This window comes from Vollenhovia emeryi, unplaced genomic scaffold, assembly GCF_000949405.1.
Source record: "Vollenhovia emeryi isolate VEMERY1.0 unplaced genomic scaffold, V.emery_V1.0 DF939141.1, whole genome shotgun sequence".
In the NCBI taxonomy this organism is placed as follows: domain Eukaryota; kingdom Metazoa; phylum Arthropoda; class Insecta; order Hymenoptera; family Formicidae; genus Vollenhovia; species Vollenhovia emeryi.
In genome coordinates this window covers 1,688,171-1,700,019 of record NW_011967225.1, presented here as the reverse complement: position 1 = coordinate 1,700,019, position 11,849 = coordinate 1,688,171, and the positions used below count along the sequence as shown (strand labels likewise).

Sequence of the window (11,849 nt, the reverse complement as noted above, 5' to 3'; positions counted from 1 at the left end):
TCTCTCCGCTCGGCGAGTGAAGAGAAAGGGTTGTCGGGCCTCGAAGGACGAAGAAACAGTAGGTACATGAACTTTCCGCCTCGGTGTATTTTTCTTACGTGTATATGTTTTTGTTACCCGACCTCTGAATATGAAAATAATCAGTCTTTGTCTTACGATCGTCGACTCTGAACGTTAGTGAAATGGCTCCTGTTCCTGAACACCGTTCGCCAAATTGCGGCTGTAATTTTATCTGACGAACTCCGCAACAAAGTAGACCGACAATCTTTCTGCGGTACTGTACAAATTCGTTTGTACTTCTCACTATCTCACAAATGTGTAGGAAAACGGCAACTTCTCCGCTTTCTCCGTTGCTTCAATGTTTCCTTCATCTTGGCTCCTAAATGTTTATAGACACGTATGTAAATTTAAAAGATACTTGAAAGTACTTCGAAAATTAATAAAATAAGTGGACCGTGAGCGATTTTCCTTCTCAGAATCTTATTTGGGAGCCGAAATGAACGAAATGTGAGAGTTACGAAGGAGGCGGTGAGGTTGCCACACATTTACCAATTATTTTAAAGGTAGATCATCTTAGACGATTTGTCTTTTACCCAGGATGTACGGAACATTGATCCCGAAACGTTTAATTTACTTTAATAAACTTAACAGGACACGAGCCTAGTAGTGCAGTGCGTTGGCTAAATATTGGCCCAATGTTGGTTCTATTAGAAATGCATTGATATTGTCCAACGTGAGGTCAATATTGGCCATGGAATAAATGTAAATATTGCACACTAATGATTATATGTATAATATATATTAGATCTATACTGATGTGCATTGGCCAATATTTAACAATGTAATATGAATATTGGTCTAATATTGATACAATATTAAACCAATATTGCTAAACAGACGTTTAGCTAAATATTGGTTTAATGTTGGATCAATTTTGGGAATACTAGATTTACATCATTTCCCAATATCGCACCAATAATCTGTGCTACTTGGGGCACCCTGTATTATAGTTCTTAATTATTTAATATCTGGTTACTTATTAAATGTAGAATTCACTCTCCAGGTATCGATAACAAGAATAAACGAGTTATCCAACACGGAAAAATACTTTTGCTGGAGGTACCGGAAATTATGAAAACTTTTCTAAAAACGAGACTATCAATAAAATTCGTAAGGCTCTAACGTGAGGACACAAACACCAAGTAATAAAGGGGTAAGTTGGTGTCTAAATAATTTTAAGTCTATTGCGAAAAGTAATTTAACGAGACTAACTCTTGGGAAATAATTTCGCAGGTAAGAATCTATCACGGGAGCAGCCGCTTGACAATACCCGTGGTGATGGTTTAAAAATGAGACACTGCGTTTTATAAATAAATATTGCATTATGATATATTTTAACAACCAGTGGTAACAAAGGTAGGTGTCTCTTTTACGTATTTATAGCAACAGAACAGCACTCTCGTATGGTACAAGCTTCGACCTGTGTAACTGTTCATATATATTTATATTAATATTTATATATACATATGTATACATTCTTCGAACCCTGAAAGAGCGTTCCTAACGTAACAATATATCCTTAGAAAAAAATTTGTTCTGCAGGCAACCGATGTTAACTTATAAAGTTCACGATTTCAAATGACTTTTGTAATTCTAGATAGACATATATATGTATATATATAATATACACATGTATAAATGTATATATCTCTCCTTGTTAAAGAATACGATTCTCTAGCGACACGATATATTAAATATATAGATATAATCTGTGACATCTCTGCGATTTAGATATCTATATATATAATAACTGTTATTATACACGTTAAATTCGATATCTCACGTATAGCTTCTCTCCGCTACACACCGCACTTTATTTGGTTTAACAGAGGAGTGTCGCTTCAGTCATCTTTGGTAGAAGCATGCACGCATGCTTTTCTTCTGCATAACGCTATCTCGTAACAAGATAACACAAACGTTACTCAATTAACGCGTCTGTTCCCTGAGTTGATATACAACCGCATTTCAGTCTTTACCATTTTGTTACATCATCTCTCACAGCAAATATTACACGATGATTAATGATAATCGTCTCACTAGTATAAACACAGCGATATCTAACAAATTGAAACGAAAATTCGAGGCCGGAAATGTGTCGTTTTCTTTTCGTAAGTCCCCCCCTTTCGTGAGACACGGGCTCTGTCACGTGGGAAAACGAAATATTCTCTTCCCGCATACTTCGCGTTTCGAAAACTTGGAAGAAGGCGGGCACAAACGTACAAGTCCGAGATAATTTACAATTCATTGGCGAACCAATTCCTTCGCTTATACAAGTCGATACCTGATCAACTCCCGAATTATGAGAAATTACATTGATCGCGAATTAATGATAAACGATAACGCATTAGATCACAAAATTATAACAATCTGACTTTCAATTAAATCTAATTTCATTTTCTCATAGCGCTCTGAGTGCTCCCTCGTAGCTCATTCATTTCCATCATTCTCAAAATTGTCACATGTGTCAAATACTACACGAATACACCCAAGTGTGACGAAACGTGCAACGTTTCTCGCGAAAAAGAAACACGTTAAATACTGAATAGAAATTCTTTTCGATTTTACTTATCATCTAGTCGATAAACATCGTCATTTCGTTTTATATAGTCATCTGTAAAAATTAATAGAATATTTAACGTGTAATTATATAAACAAAATTTTTCTATACACAAAGTTTTTCTTCAAGTCACATAAATATAACCGTTACTCTTAATAACACTATCCGTAAAAGAGTGCTTAAGTGTATATAATTTTCTTTTTTTTTTAACAAATCGTATCTTTTAAATATATTTTTTTTCCTTTTTTTTCCCGTCGTTGAGGTACCACTGGTAATAACAGTTGCTTTTGTTAGCTTCGCGTAATCGCGCGTCATTCCTACTACATTAATATCTTTACTGTACTCATAGCGAAATGAGTTTTTGAGGCACATACACCACATATACGCTCGGCATAAGCAATCGCTAAAATTTTCTTCGTACTGGCTAGTTAATCGCTATATCGTCATCCCTATGATTATCGGTCGCAGAAGTGACGTCGGAAGAAAATTTTAACGGGAGTGCGTGTAATAAGTTACAATAACTTACAAACGTTTTGTCGTCCTCGCACTATAATCACAGACAATCCCAGTTTAACGCAACAAAACGATTCACCATCCTATTCGCATCCGCCCACTTACATCTCGTCGTCTCGTTCTCTCTGACAGCGGTAATAAAAATAAAATTCTGTACACTGCGTAATAAATTCTGTGTATCGCGTGGATTCTCGCGGAGAAACGTCGATACTTTGAGACCCTGACCACAGTGATATAATATCGTTTTATACACGTCCATCTCTCGTATCTATCCGATGTATTTAAAATCATCGTATAAGAATGCACTTTTCAATTATATAATTACTTAGATAGAAAATGGACCAAGATTTAGAGAAGATGGGATGGCATAGTCATGTTATAGCTAGTTATATATCTATATACGATATTCTAAAATTGTGGTGAGATAGGAATGATGCGATGTTTCGCGTCCATTACGAACGCAGAAGGCAGCGGTGTTATATACCGTGTAAAATGCATAGGAAACAAGGTGTGTGAATTTATTGGAGCGTTACTGGACCAAGCATAAGTAGGAAAACTTTACTCGACTATAATCGTGGCGAGGCGTTTTGGCCGCTTGCCAGCTTTATGTCTCCTATGAACGTCCCTTTCGTCATTCGCGGCCTGCGAGGACGACTCGAACGACTCCGCGGAATTGTCAGACCCTACATCTCTGTCCGAATTGGTCTGTTCGAGTTTACGTTTCCGCGATCGCGTCATTGGCCCGCTACTACTGCTGCCGCTGGTCTCGCTGTCGACGTCACGTCGGTGTCGATGATGCTTCTTCGTCGGGATCATCTGCTGACACGACGATTCATGGTCGGCGTTGCGTTTGGCCCGCTTCTTCGCGGTCCGCTCCAATTCCTGCAGGAGCGAGAGTCTTATCGAGGAATTCGAGTCGGAAGAAGAAGACAGGGAACTCAGGTACTCGTTAACAACTTCGTCGTTGAAGTCGAAGACGCTTGGTGACGAGGTGGAAGTGTTCGCGGCGCTGTGCGTGGCGCTTGGTAGATGCAGCAACTGAACTGACGACGGACTCGAGGAGGAGGAAGAAGACGGTCTCGACGTCGAGGAACTGGAATTGGAACGTTTGTGCTTGCGTCGCTGAGCCAGCTTGGCGGCGTCAACGGCGCGCAATCGGAAACCCTCGCGCTCGTGGGTCGACGTTGAACTGGCGGCTGCCGCGCTATCCGCGTGAGCTGCGTCCGTAATGGGCGTCACCGGAAGAACCGTCGCGTCGTGCATCGTCAGCCACGGGTGGTACACCAGAGAAGCCGCGGTGAGTCTGTTGTTGGGATCGATCATCAGCAAGCCTTTCATCACTTGCTTCGCACCGGCGGACACGTGGCTCCAGGCTTCACCGTCGAAATTAATCTCACCGGTTTTGATGCGCATCGCCACGTTAGGTGCGTCCGTGCGAAAGGGTGGATTGTCGGACAGCATGAAGTACAGAATGGTCCCCAAGGACCACATGTCGCAGCTCTCGTCGTACTCCTGATTGGCCACAACCTCCGGAGCAGCGTACGGGAGCGTGAAGCAGGGCGTGTGCAGTGGCTCGCAGCTGTTCTTCATCCTGGCGAATCCAAAGTCGACTATCTTCACCGACGAGTCCTCGCCTTGATGCACGTACACGATGTTCTCTGGCTTGAGATCACGGTGCACCACACCGCGCGAATGCATGTATCGCACCGCGGATGCCAATTGTCGCATCACCCGCTTCGCCTGCCGTTCCGAGAACGGTCGCGGTCGTTGCAACAATTCCCCACCCGAGAGCAATTCCATCACGATATACGTGTGAAGCCTATCGTGATGGACGTCTGTCAATTTCACTACATTCGCGTGACGCTGGCACGCACGCAACAGACTCTCCTCCCGGCTGCAATCCACCCGCCTGCTGACGATCTTCACGGCGTACTCCTGCTTGGTCTTGCGGTTATGACACCGTCGACAAATCGAGAAGCTGCCGTCGCCCAGAGCTGGTCCCGCTTGGTCTAGCTCGTACGTCTGGAAGAACGTGGACTCCTCGAAACACGTGTTGAGCAGATCGGACAACAAAGGCCGCTGCGAACTGGTACTTTCCTCGCCACCGAAGATATCTCTGCTCACCACGTTGTCGGTGAACAGTATCGAAGGCGCTACATACGAATAACCCTGTAAAATAATTTGAATGATACATTTCTAGAATAATTCATAAAACCTGGGATTATAACGGCAGCGCATACATACTTGCTCGGGGTAATAATGCAACAAGTTAAAGAAGCTTACCCTGAAATGCTTATCAGGGTAGTCACCGTCAACGACCGCCGGGCTGTCGACGGCAACGTTCATCTTCGTGAATTCGTCGGAAAAGTTGCTGGTGTCCAATTCGTGCGTGATTTTGGGGACCAGAGGCGGCTTGATCTGCTTCTTCTCCAGGCCGTCCCAAGTGAAGGCCGGCGCCGCGTCCATGAAGAAGGGATGCTCCTTGAGCTCCTTAGCGTCGCGCGGCCCACCGCCCAGCCTCTGCCGCGGATCCTTGACCAGCAAGCGGGTGATGAAGTCGCTCACGTTGGCGCTCAGGTGGCTCGGCATCGGCGGCGGATCGTTCTTCAGTATCCTCCTCGAGATTTCCTGCTGGTTATTCTTCTCGCCCTCCACCGTAAACGGCGACGCACCGGTCAGTAATTCAAACGTTAGCACGCCCACGCTCCACCAATCTACGGCCTATGAGAATGCCATCTCGATTGTAATACATACGTTTAAACGAGTACATACGTGACTGCATCACTGTTAATTATGTCCACGCAAGACACGCTCGTATCTCTTCTTTTGCATACTTATAGGTGTACAATTTTTTAATTATATAGAGGAAAGTCCTCTATTATGAGATAGGCTTCTAAGATGAGATGGCAGGTTTTCAATACCCAAATTCAATAACGAATCTGTTTCGTAACGATTACACAATCGAACAGTGAATTTTCCACTAAACAGGTTTCGCTCCAAGGGCAATAAATTCATGGTGGAATCAACAGATGATGCCTATTAATTTAGCAGAAACCCCGTTATTTCATACTAGGAGCCTCTCGTCTCGTGAAAGGGAATTTTCTTCTGCATATAATATCTTTACTTTCTGAAAATTTAATTTACTAACTAGTTTGTTGGGAAAAGGCCAATAATACTAACGAGCAACAAGGATGACGGACAACTATTGCATATTTAAGTCGAAAAAATTAAGATAGAAAAGTAATAATACGTATACGAGCGCCTATTTTAGTCAGTAATTGAAAAAGAAAGAGTGACATATATCGAAGTTAGAAAGTTGAAAAATTAAGAATAAATTAAAAGCCATTTGTAACTGTCGTAAATTACACGAGTTAGCGCAAACTACAAAAAGGTTGTAACAGTGAAAGGAGTCGAAGCCAAAGATCTCACATGATAGAGAAAGAAGCATAGCCTTATTATTTGTTTCATGCTTAATGGAAGCGGTCGGTTGGATAACGAACCAGACAATATCGCATGTTACAAAACGTGAATAAAGTGGCCCGTATCAAATATTATACATATAACATAATTATACGCGTAATAATTTATGCATTATATAAATTTAATTGCAGAATCAGGGAGAAAACAGACATTATCATCGAGCTGCCACCTGAGAGCAGGAGTCGCAAAGGCGGATACGGGGATGAAATAACACGCGGGTCGGTAACGCGGAAAGATAAAATGGTTTCAACTCACGATATCGTGGCCGTTCGGGCCGGCCTTTACCACTTCCGGTGCCATGTACTCGATAGTTCCGCAAAACGAGTAAGTACGCGCGTTACCGTTCCTCTCGTGCGGTAGGAACTCTTTACTGAGACCGAAATCCGTCAACACGAGATGCCCCTCCTTATCCAAGAGTATATTCTCGAGTTTGATGTCCCGATAGATTACGCCAAGCTGCAACGTCAAAACCAGAATGTAGATTCGCAGCAGAGCTTTTCCCCGTTCAGTTCATCGCGGTATTGTTTCCTCGCGGGAGGAAATCTCGTTGTCGTTTGTACGCGCGCCCAACGTTATTATACTAATACGTACGTCATGAAGGCGCTCCAGCGCCAGGATAATTTCGCCGATATAAAATCGCACTGCGTCCTCCGTGAAGCAATCATGCTGATACAGATGCGTAAACATTTCACCACCGGCGACATATTCTGGAAATAGAAAACGGTATCTTGCAAATTCGCGGTTCTACATTCTCAGACACGTGAGACAGAAGCAGAACGTTTCTTCGTAGCGCGTCATCCAGCAGCATTTGACGTACGCGACAGACGAGATAAGAGAGAAAGACATCTTTTATTTTATCCGTAACATACATATGAAATTTTATGTAGATATGCCGGATCTTTTCTTTCATCTTTTACAATCTATTTCAATGCAAGTGACTTAAGAAAAATTGTTCGAGAAATTATTTTGCCAAGGGAAGATGTTGGGGCTTTCACATATTTATCTTATTTCCATATATTAACTTCCAGTTTATATTTATTTCATATTTTCATATTTATTCGGTGAAATGTAACTTGTGACACGTGCACGCGTGTTGCATTACGTTTTTCCTTCTTAATCATTTACAACGAATTCGATTGCTGTGCACTAGTGCGCACTGAGTGCACAGTAAAGCCTGCTTATACTCAATTCTTATGTTTAACTTTATCTTAAATACACGTTCACAGAGTTTAGCCAAAAAATGATCCGTATGGATACTATACAAATTATTTTACTGACTAAGAAACATTTCAAGAGATATTTAAAACGATCCTTAAATATAAGAATTGACTGTAAACAAGCCTTAGTTTGCACTTAGTTTCCCTTCCCTCTTTCTCTCTCGCTGATAGATTTGTTTATTATTCTTCTCAGTTCCAGTCCAAGTCTCACCTAAGATCAAGCAGAGTTTGTCGTCGGTTTGAAACGCGTAGTAGAGAGTTATCAGGAACGGGCTGTCCCTGATGGCCTCCAGAATTTGCCGCTCGGACTTGGTGTGCTCGGTCGTCTTCTTCTTCTGCACGATGGAGGCCTTCTTCAGCACCTTCATGGCGTAAAGCCGTCCGGCGTCGGCACCCGTTCTCTTCCGCACCAGGAAAACCTTGCCGTAAGCTGCACGAAAACGAAACGATCGACATTAGAAAACCGTGTCGCAGTTTAGGGACACAGCAATGATAACGGAGAAATATCCGTGCTGATACGGAGAAGACGGCGCAGCGGTTTATTCACAAAGGAAAAGAGACCTGCAGCCGGAAATTAACTTATGTACATCGTGCAGCAGAGAAAGGTTTTAAATTTGATGCCCGTAACGGTACAAGCGTTACAGCGTCCGTTACAAATGAACCGAATGTTATTATTACCGTTATTGATGACCCGAGTATTACTTATCGTCGACATTGTAAATATTGTGATCCAGATATCGGGGCAAACATTGTCGGACGTTACCGGGCCACGTTTCGGAAAAGACATTTCGTCGAAATGGTCTCTCACCTCCGGTGCCGAGGACTTTCAGCAGGTCGAAGTGTGTCATGTCCACTTTCTGGCTGCCGTTGTCCGCTAGGTTCACTGTAACAGAAAAACGCCAAAACGCCATGTGAGAAAGGTTGGTATAATATCGATAATATCCGATCAATCGTGACACCCGTTGTATCCCGGCGATTCGGCGGGAGACCCGTTGCGGATCTCCGCTCGTCTGCTCGCGTACCGTGAAGCGGCCTTTACGAAATTTATGTAAAAGAAAAGGAAACCCGATATCGCGAATCCGGTCGAACGCGCGAGACAGATCGGGGAAGTATATCGAAACGCTGGGGAAAAGAAACTTATAGTGTTTCTCGAAATTGCAAAATAAAGACCGATATACTCTGGTGCTCGCCCAACGACGGAAATTTCAGCAGGAAACGCACGAAACAACGTAAGCACACGGAAAGAAAAATGTAGGTGTATGTGGCAACTAAATTTCAGTCGTAAAATATGGATAGGTAATATTTAGCTGTGAGAGCTAAATATTTTGCTACTGTGCCTATTGTATTAGGTGCAAACCGTTTGCTGTGGTTTGGAAATTTATAGTCACGGCAGCCAACTATTTTCAGCAAACCATGATTAGCTACCTGCTACGGTAGCGAGCTCTCTTTTTTTCTTCAGTGCAATAAGGCCCGGTTGCACCAACGTCACGTAATTTTAACTTTAGCTTAATTCATTCTTTATATCTTTCTAAGCAAAGCAGAAAGAGACGAAGAGTGAATTAAGCTAAAGTTAAAGTTAAGTGACGTTTGGTGCAACCGACCCTAAGGCTCAAGACTCGAGGGAAGTGAAGGCCCGAGAACACACGAGAAAGCTTAGTAGAACTTAAGGCTTAAGGAAAATGACAATCGAGAACGTACCCGAGTCGAAATTTTGGTACTATTTTCACTCTTTTGAGGATAATTTACATCTACTTAGCTGATCTATGCACCTACATAGATCAGCAATAACCTACTTTGATGACGTTCTATTTTTTACTTCTCCCTTGAATCTTTAATTCTAAAATTTTACTTTAGCTCCTACTTAAAAGGACCTACTTTAATTGGCAAAAGTATAAATTTTCGACACATATCAGTTTTAAACGAGGGATAATCCCTGATCTTGTACGCCAATGCCCACTAATGCCCAGTGGGCATTACTTTATCTTATTATCTTATTTTATCTTATTTATCTTGTTTTATCTTGTTTTATCTTATTTTATCTTATTATATCTTTATCAGGATTGGGAAGTAACTCGTTACTTGTAACGAAGTTACAGTTACAGTTACTTTCTCTCCATCTGTAACTGTAACTTAACTCAGTTACATTTTTTCGATAACTAGTAACTAATTTAATAGTTACTTTATATATTTTTTAAACCTACATAGATCGCATTGGGCCTTGCATTTGCGCATAAACGCCTTTATCGACATTTTACAATTCAAATGGAGATTTGAATATTTTCATTTTCATTATAAGAAAGTAACTGCAAGGTAACGATTCGTTACTCTTTGAGTAACTGTAACGCGTTACTTTTCAGAATTGGTAACTTGTAACTGTAACTAGTTACATTTTTAGCGAAAAAAAAAACTGTAACTGTAACTAGATACTTTTATGAAGTAACTTTCCCAACTCTGATCTTTATAATGCCCCAGCAAGGCTTAATGCCCAAACTAATGCCCCAAAAATGCCTAGTAATGCCCAGTAATGCCGCAAATCTGTACACCACAATGCCCTCAGCGGTTTCCCCCTCGGTTTTAAAGTAGGAGTCAATTTTGTACTTGAACTTCGGCCTCTTTTACTGCCTTAGATCCTACTATAGAATTAAAGGTTCAACATAGGGACAAAATTTCGACTCGGGGTAAGCAATCACGTGGGCAACTTCGACCTTGCTGCTTACGGTTCTTCGTGTATGGGCCTTTACTTGAGAAACACGCAGTGGCGGACGCACACCGCGTGAGAAAGACTTTCGATAAAACGAGCCCGATTTGAGCCCCGCCGAGTGGTCTAACGGCTGAGCCGGGCTAATTAACGATTTCTCGATTCCTAACGGTCGCGTTCTCGCCGACGTTCGCGCGTTCCTCGGCGCCGAGGAGGCGCGGAAGGAGATTGAGGGCGTTGTGACGCGCGCGAGGCCTGACAAGGCTTCTCGCGGCGCGAGACAATGAGGTGCTCCTGGCATTCATTTTTCTCCGGACGCCGCCGTCGCCGCGTGCGGATAGCGCACGTGGGGGAGGTAGGGGAGGGTGCGCGGGGGAGGGAAGAAAGAAGGAAGAGAATAGAGGAGGGAACGTTCTCTCCGGCGCGTCCGTCGCGCTGAGAACGGAGGAATGCCGCTTATTCGCGACGTGTGACACGCGAAGGTGCATGCACCTGCAACGCGCGGCTAACATATCGGCAGGTGCGACATCGCCGCCGCCGCCGCCGCCGCGAATGTACGCACGTACGTACACGTGGGCGATTCGCCGCCGTCGCGGCGCGCGCGGCGTGTTTATCACGGCCTCGCGTAACGAGAGACACATGTCGCGCGCTCGTAATTGAAGCGGCGAACGGCGCGCCTGACGCACGTTCGGAACGAAAAGGAGAAACAAGTAGGAAAATTAAGAGTACGCGGCGCAGGCCAGCGCGCCGGGTTTCCACGGGCCGCGCGGCGCGGCTCTCCTCAGGCATTCATGTATTCCGAGGTGGCGGCGTTGCGATTACGTTTCAGCGTTACGTAATTCGCGGAACAACTGTGTCCACGGCGGCGAACGCGGCGGACGATAAGAAACCAGACGGGTTAACGATAATGACCAGTAAATAATGCATAACAACGATTTTATCGTTATTTACTTCTTTCCACATCCGCGCCTTCACTCGCCGATCGGCGCGGGCTCGTTCTGGCTTTAAATTCCCCGCGAGGAAAACGCGGACGCCGCTCTCGTAATCGTAAAGGAACTGCGAATGACGGCGAGGTGAATAAATAAGGGGAAATGCACGCCGAGCGAGGTGTTCGTCTCGCTCGCGATACACGGAGTAGACTTCGATTTGGCCGAACGTGCTCGCGTTTATAGGGTACCAACCATAGTACAGCCAGCAAGATCCACTTCGTCATTGGTTTGGTTTTGCGTCTACCCCTTCTGCGCATCACCGGTTTTTTGGGCCCGACCAATAAGACAATTGTGTGGTATATGTGGTGTATGTGTGATAATGTAGCTTTGATGAG

General features: G+C 43.6%; 1 protein-coding gene across 2 annotated transcripts in view; it reads right to left on the bottom strand.

Annotated features, from left to right (window-relative positions):
* Nucleotides 1-1,362: 1,362 nt before the first annotated feature.
* The window catches only part of LOC105567037 (ribosomal protein S6 kinase alpha-5), a 54,306-nt gene continuing 43,819 nt past the window's right edge, over nt 1,363-11,849 (bottom strand). For both annotated transcript variants that reach the window (XM_012021559.1, XM_012021557.1), the window contains exons 2-7: nt 8,636-8,710; nt 8,039-8,257; nt 7,202-7,317; nt 6,866-7,066; nt 5,414-5,851; nt 1,363-5,299 (exon numbers count right to left, since the gene is read on the bottom strand). In XM_012021559.1, the coding sequence (XP_011876949.1) occupies nt 3,689-5,299; nt 5,414-5,851; nt 6,866-7,066; nt 7,202-7,317; nt 8,039-8,257; nt 8,636-8,710 (2,660 nt within the window). In that variant the 3' untranslated portion in view covers nt 1,363-3,688. The remainder of the gene's footprint in view (nt 5,300-5,413; nt 5,852-6,865; nt 7,067-7,201; nt 7,318-8,038; nt 8,258-8,635; nt 8,711-11,849) is intronic.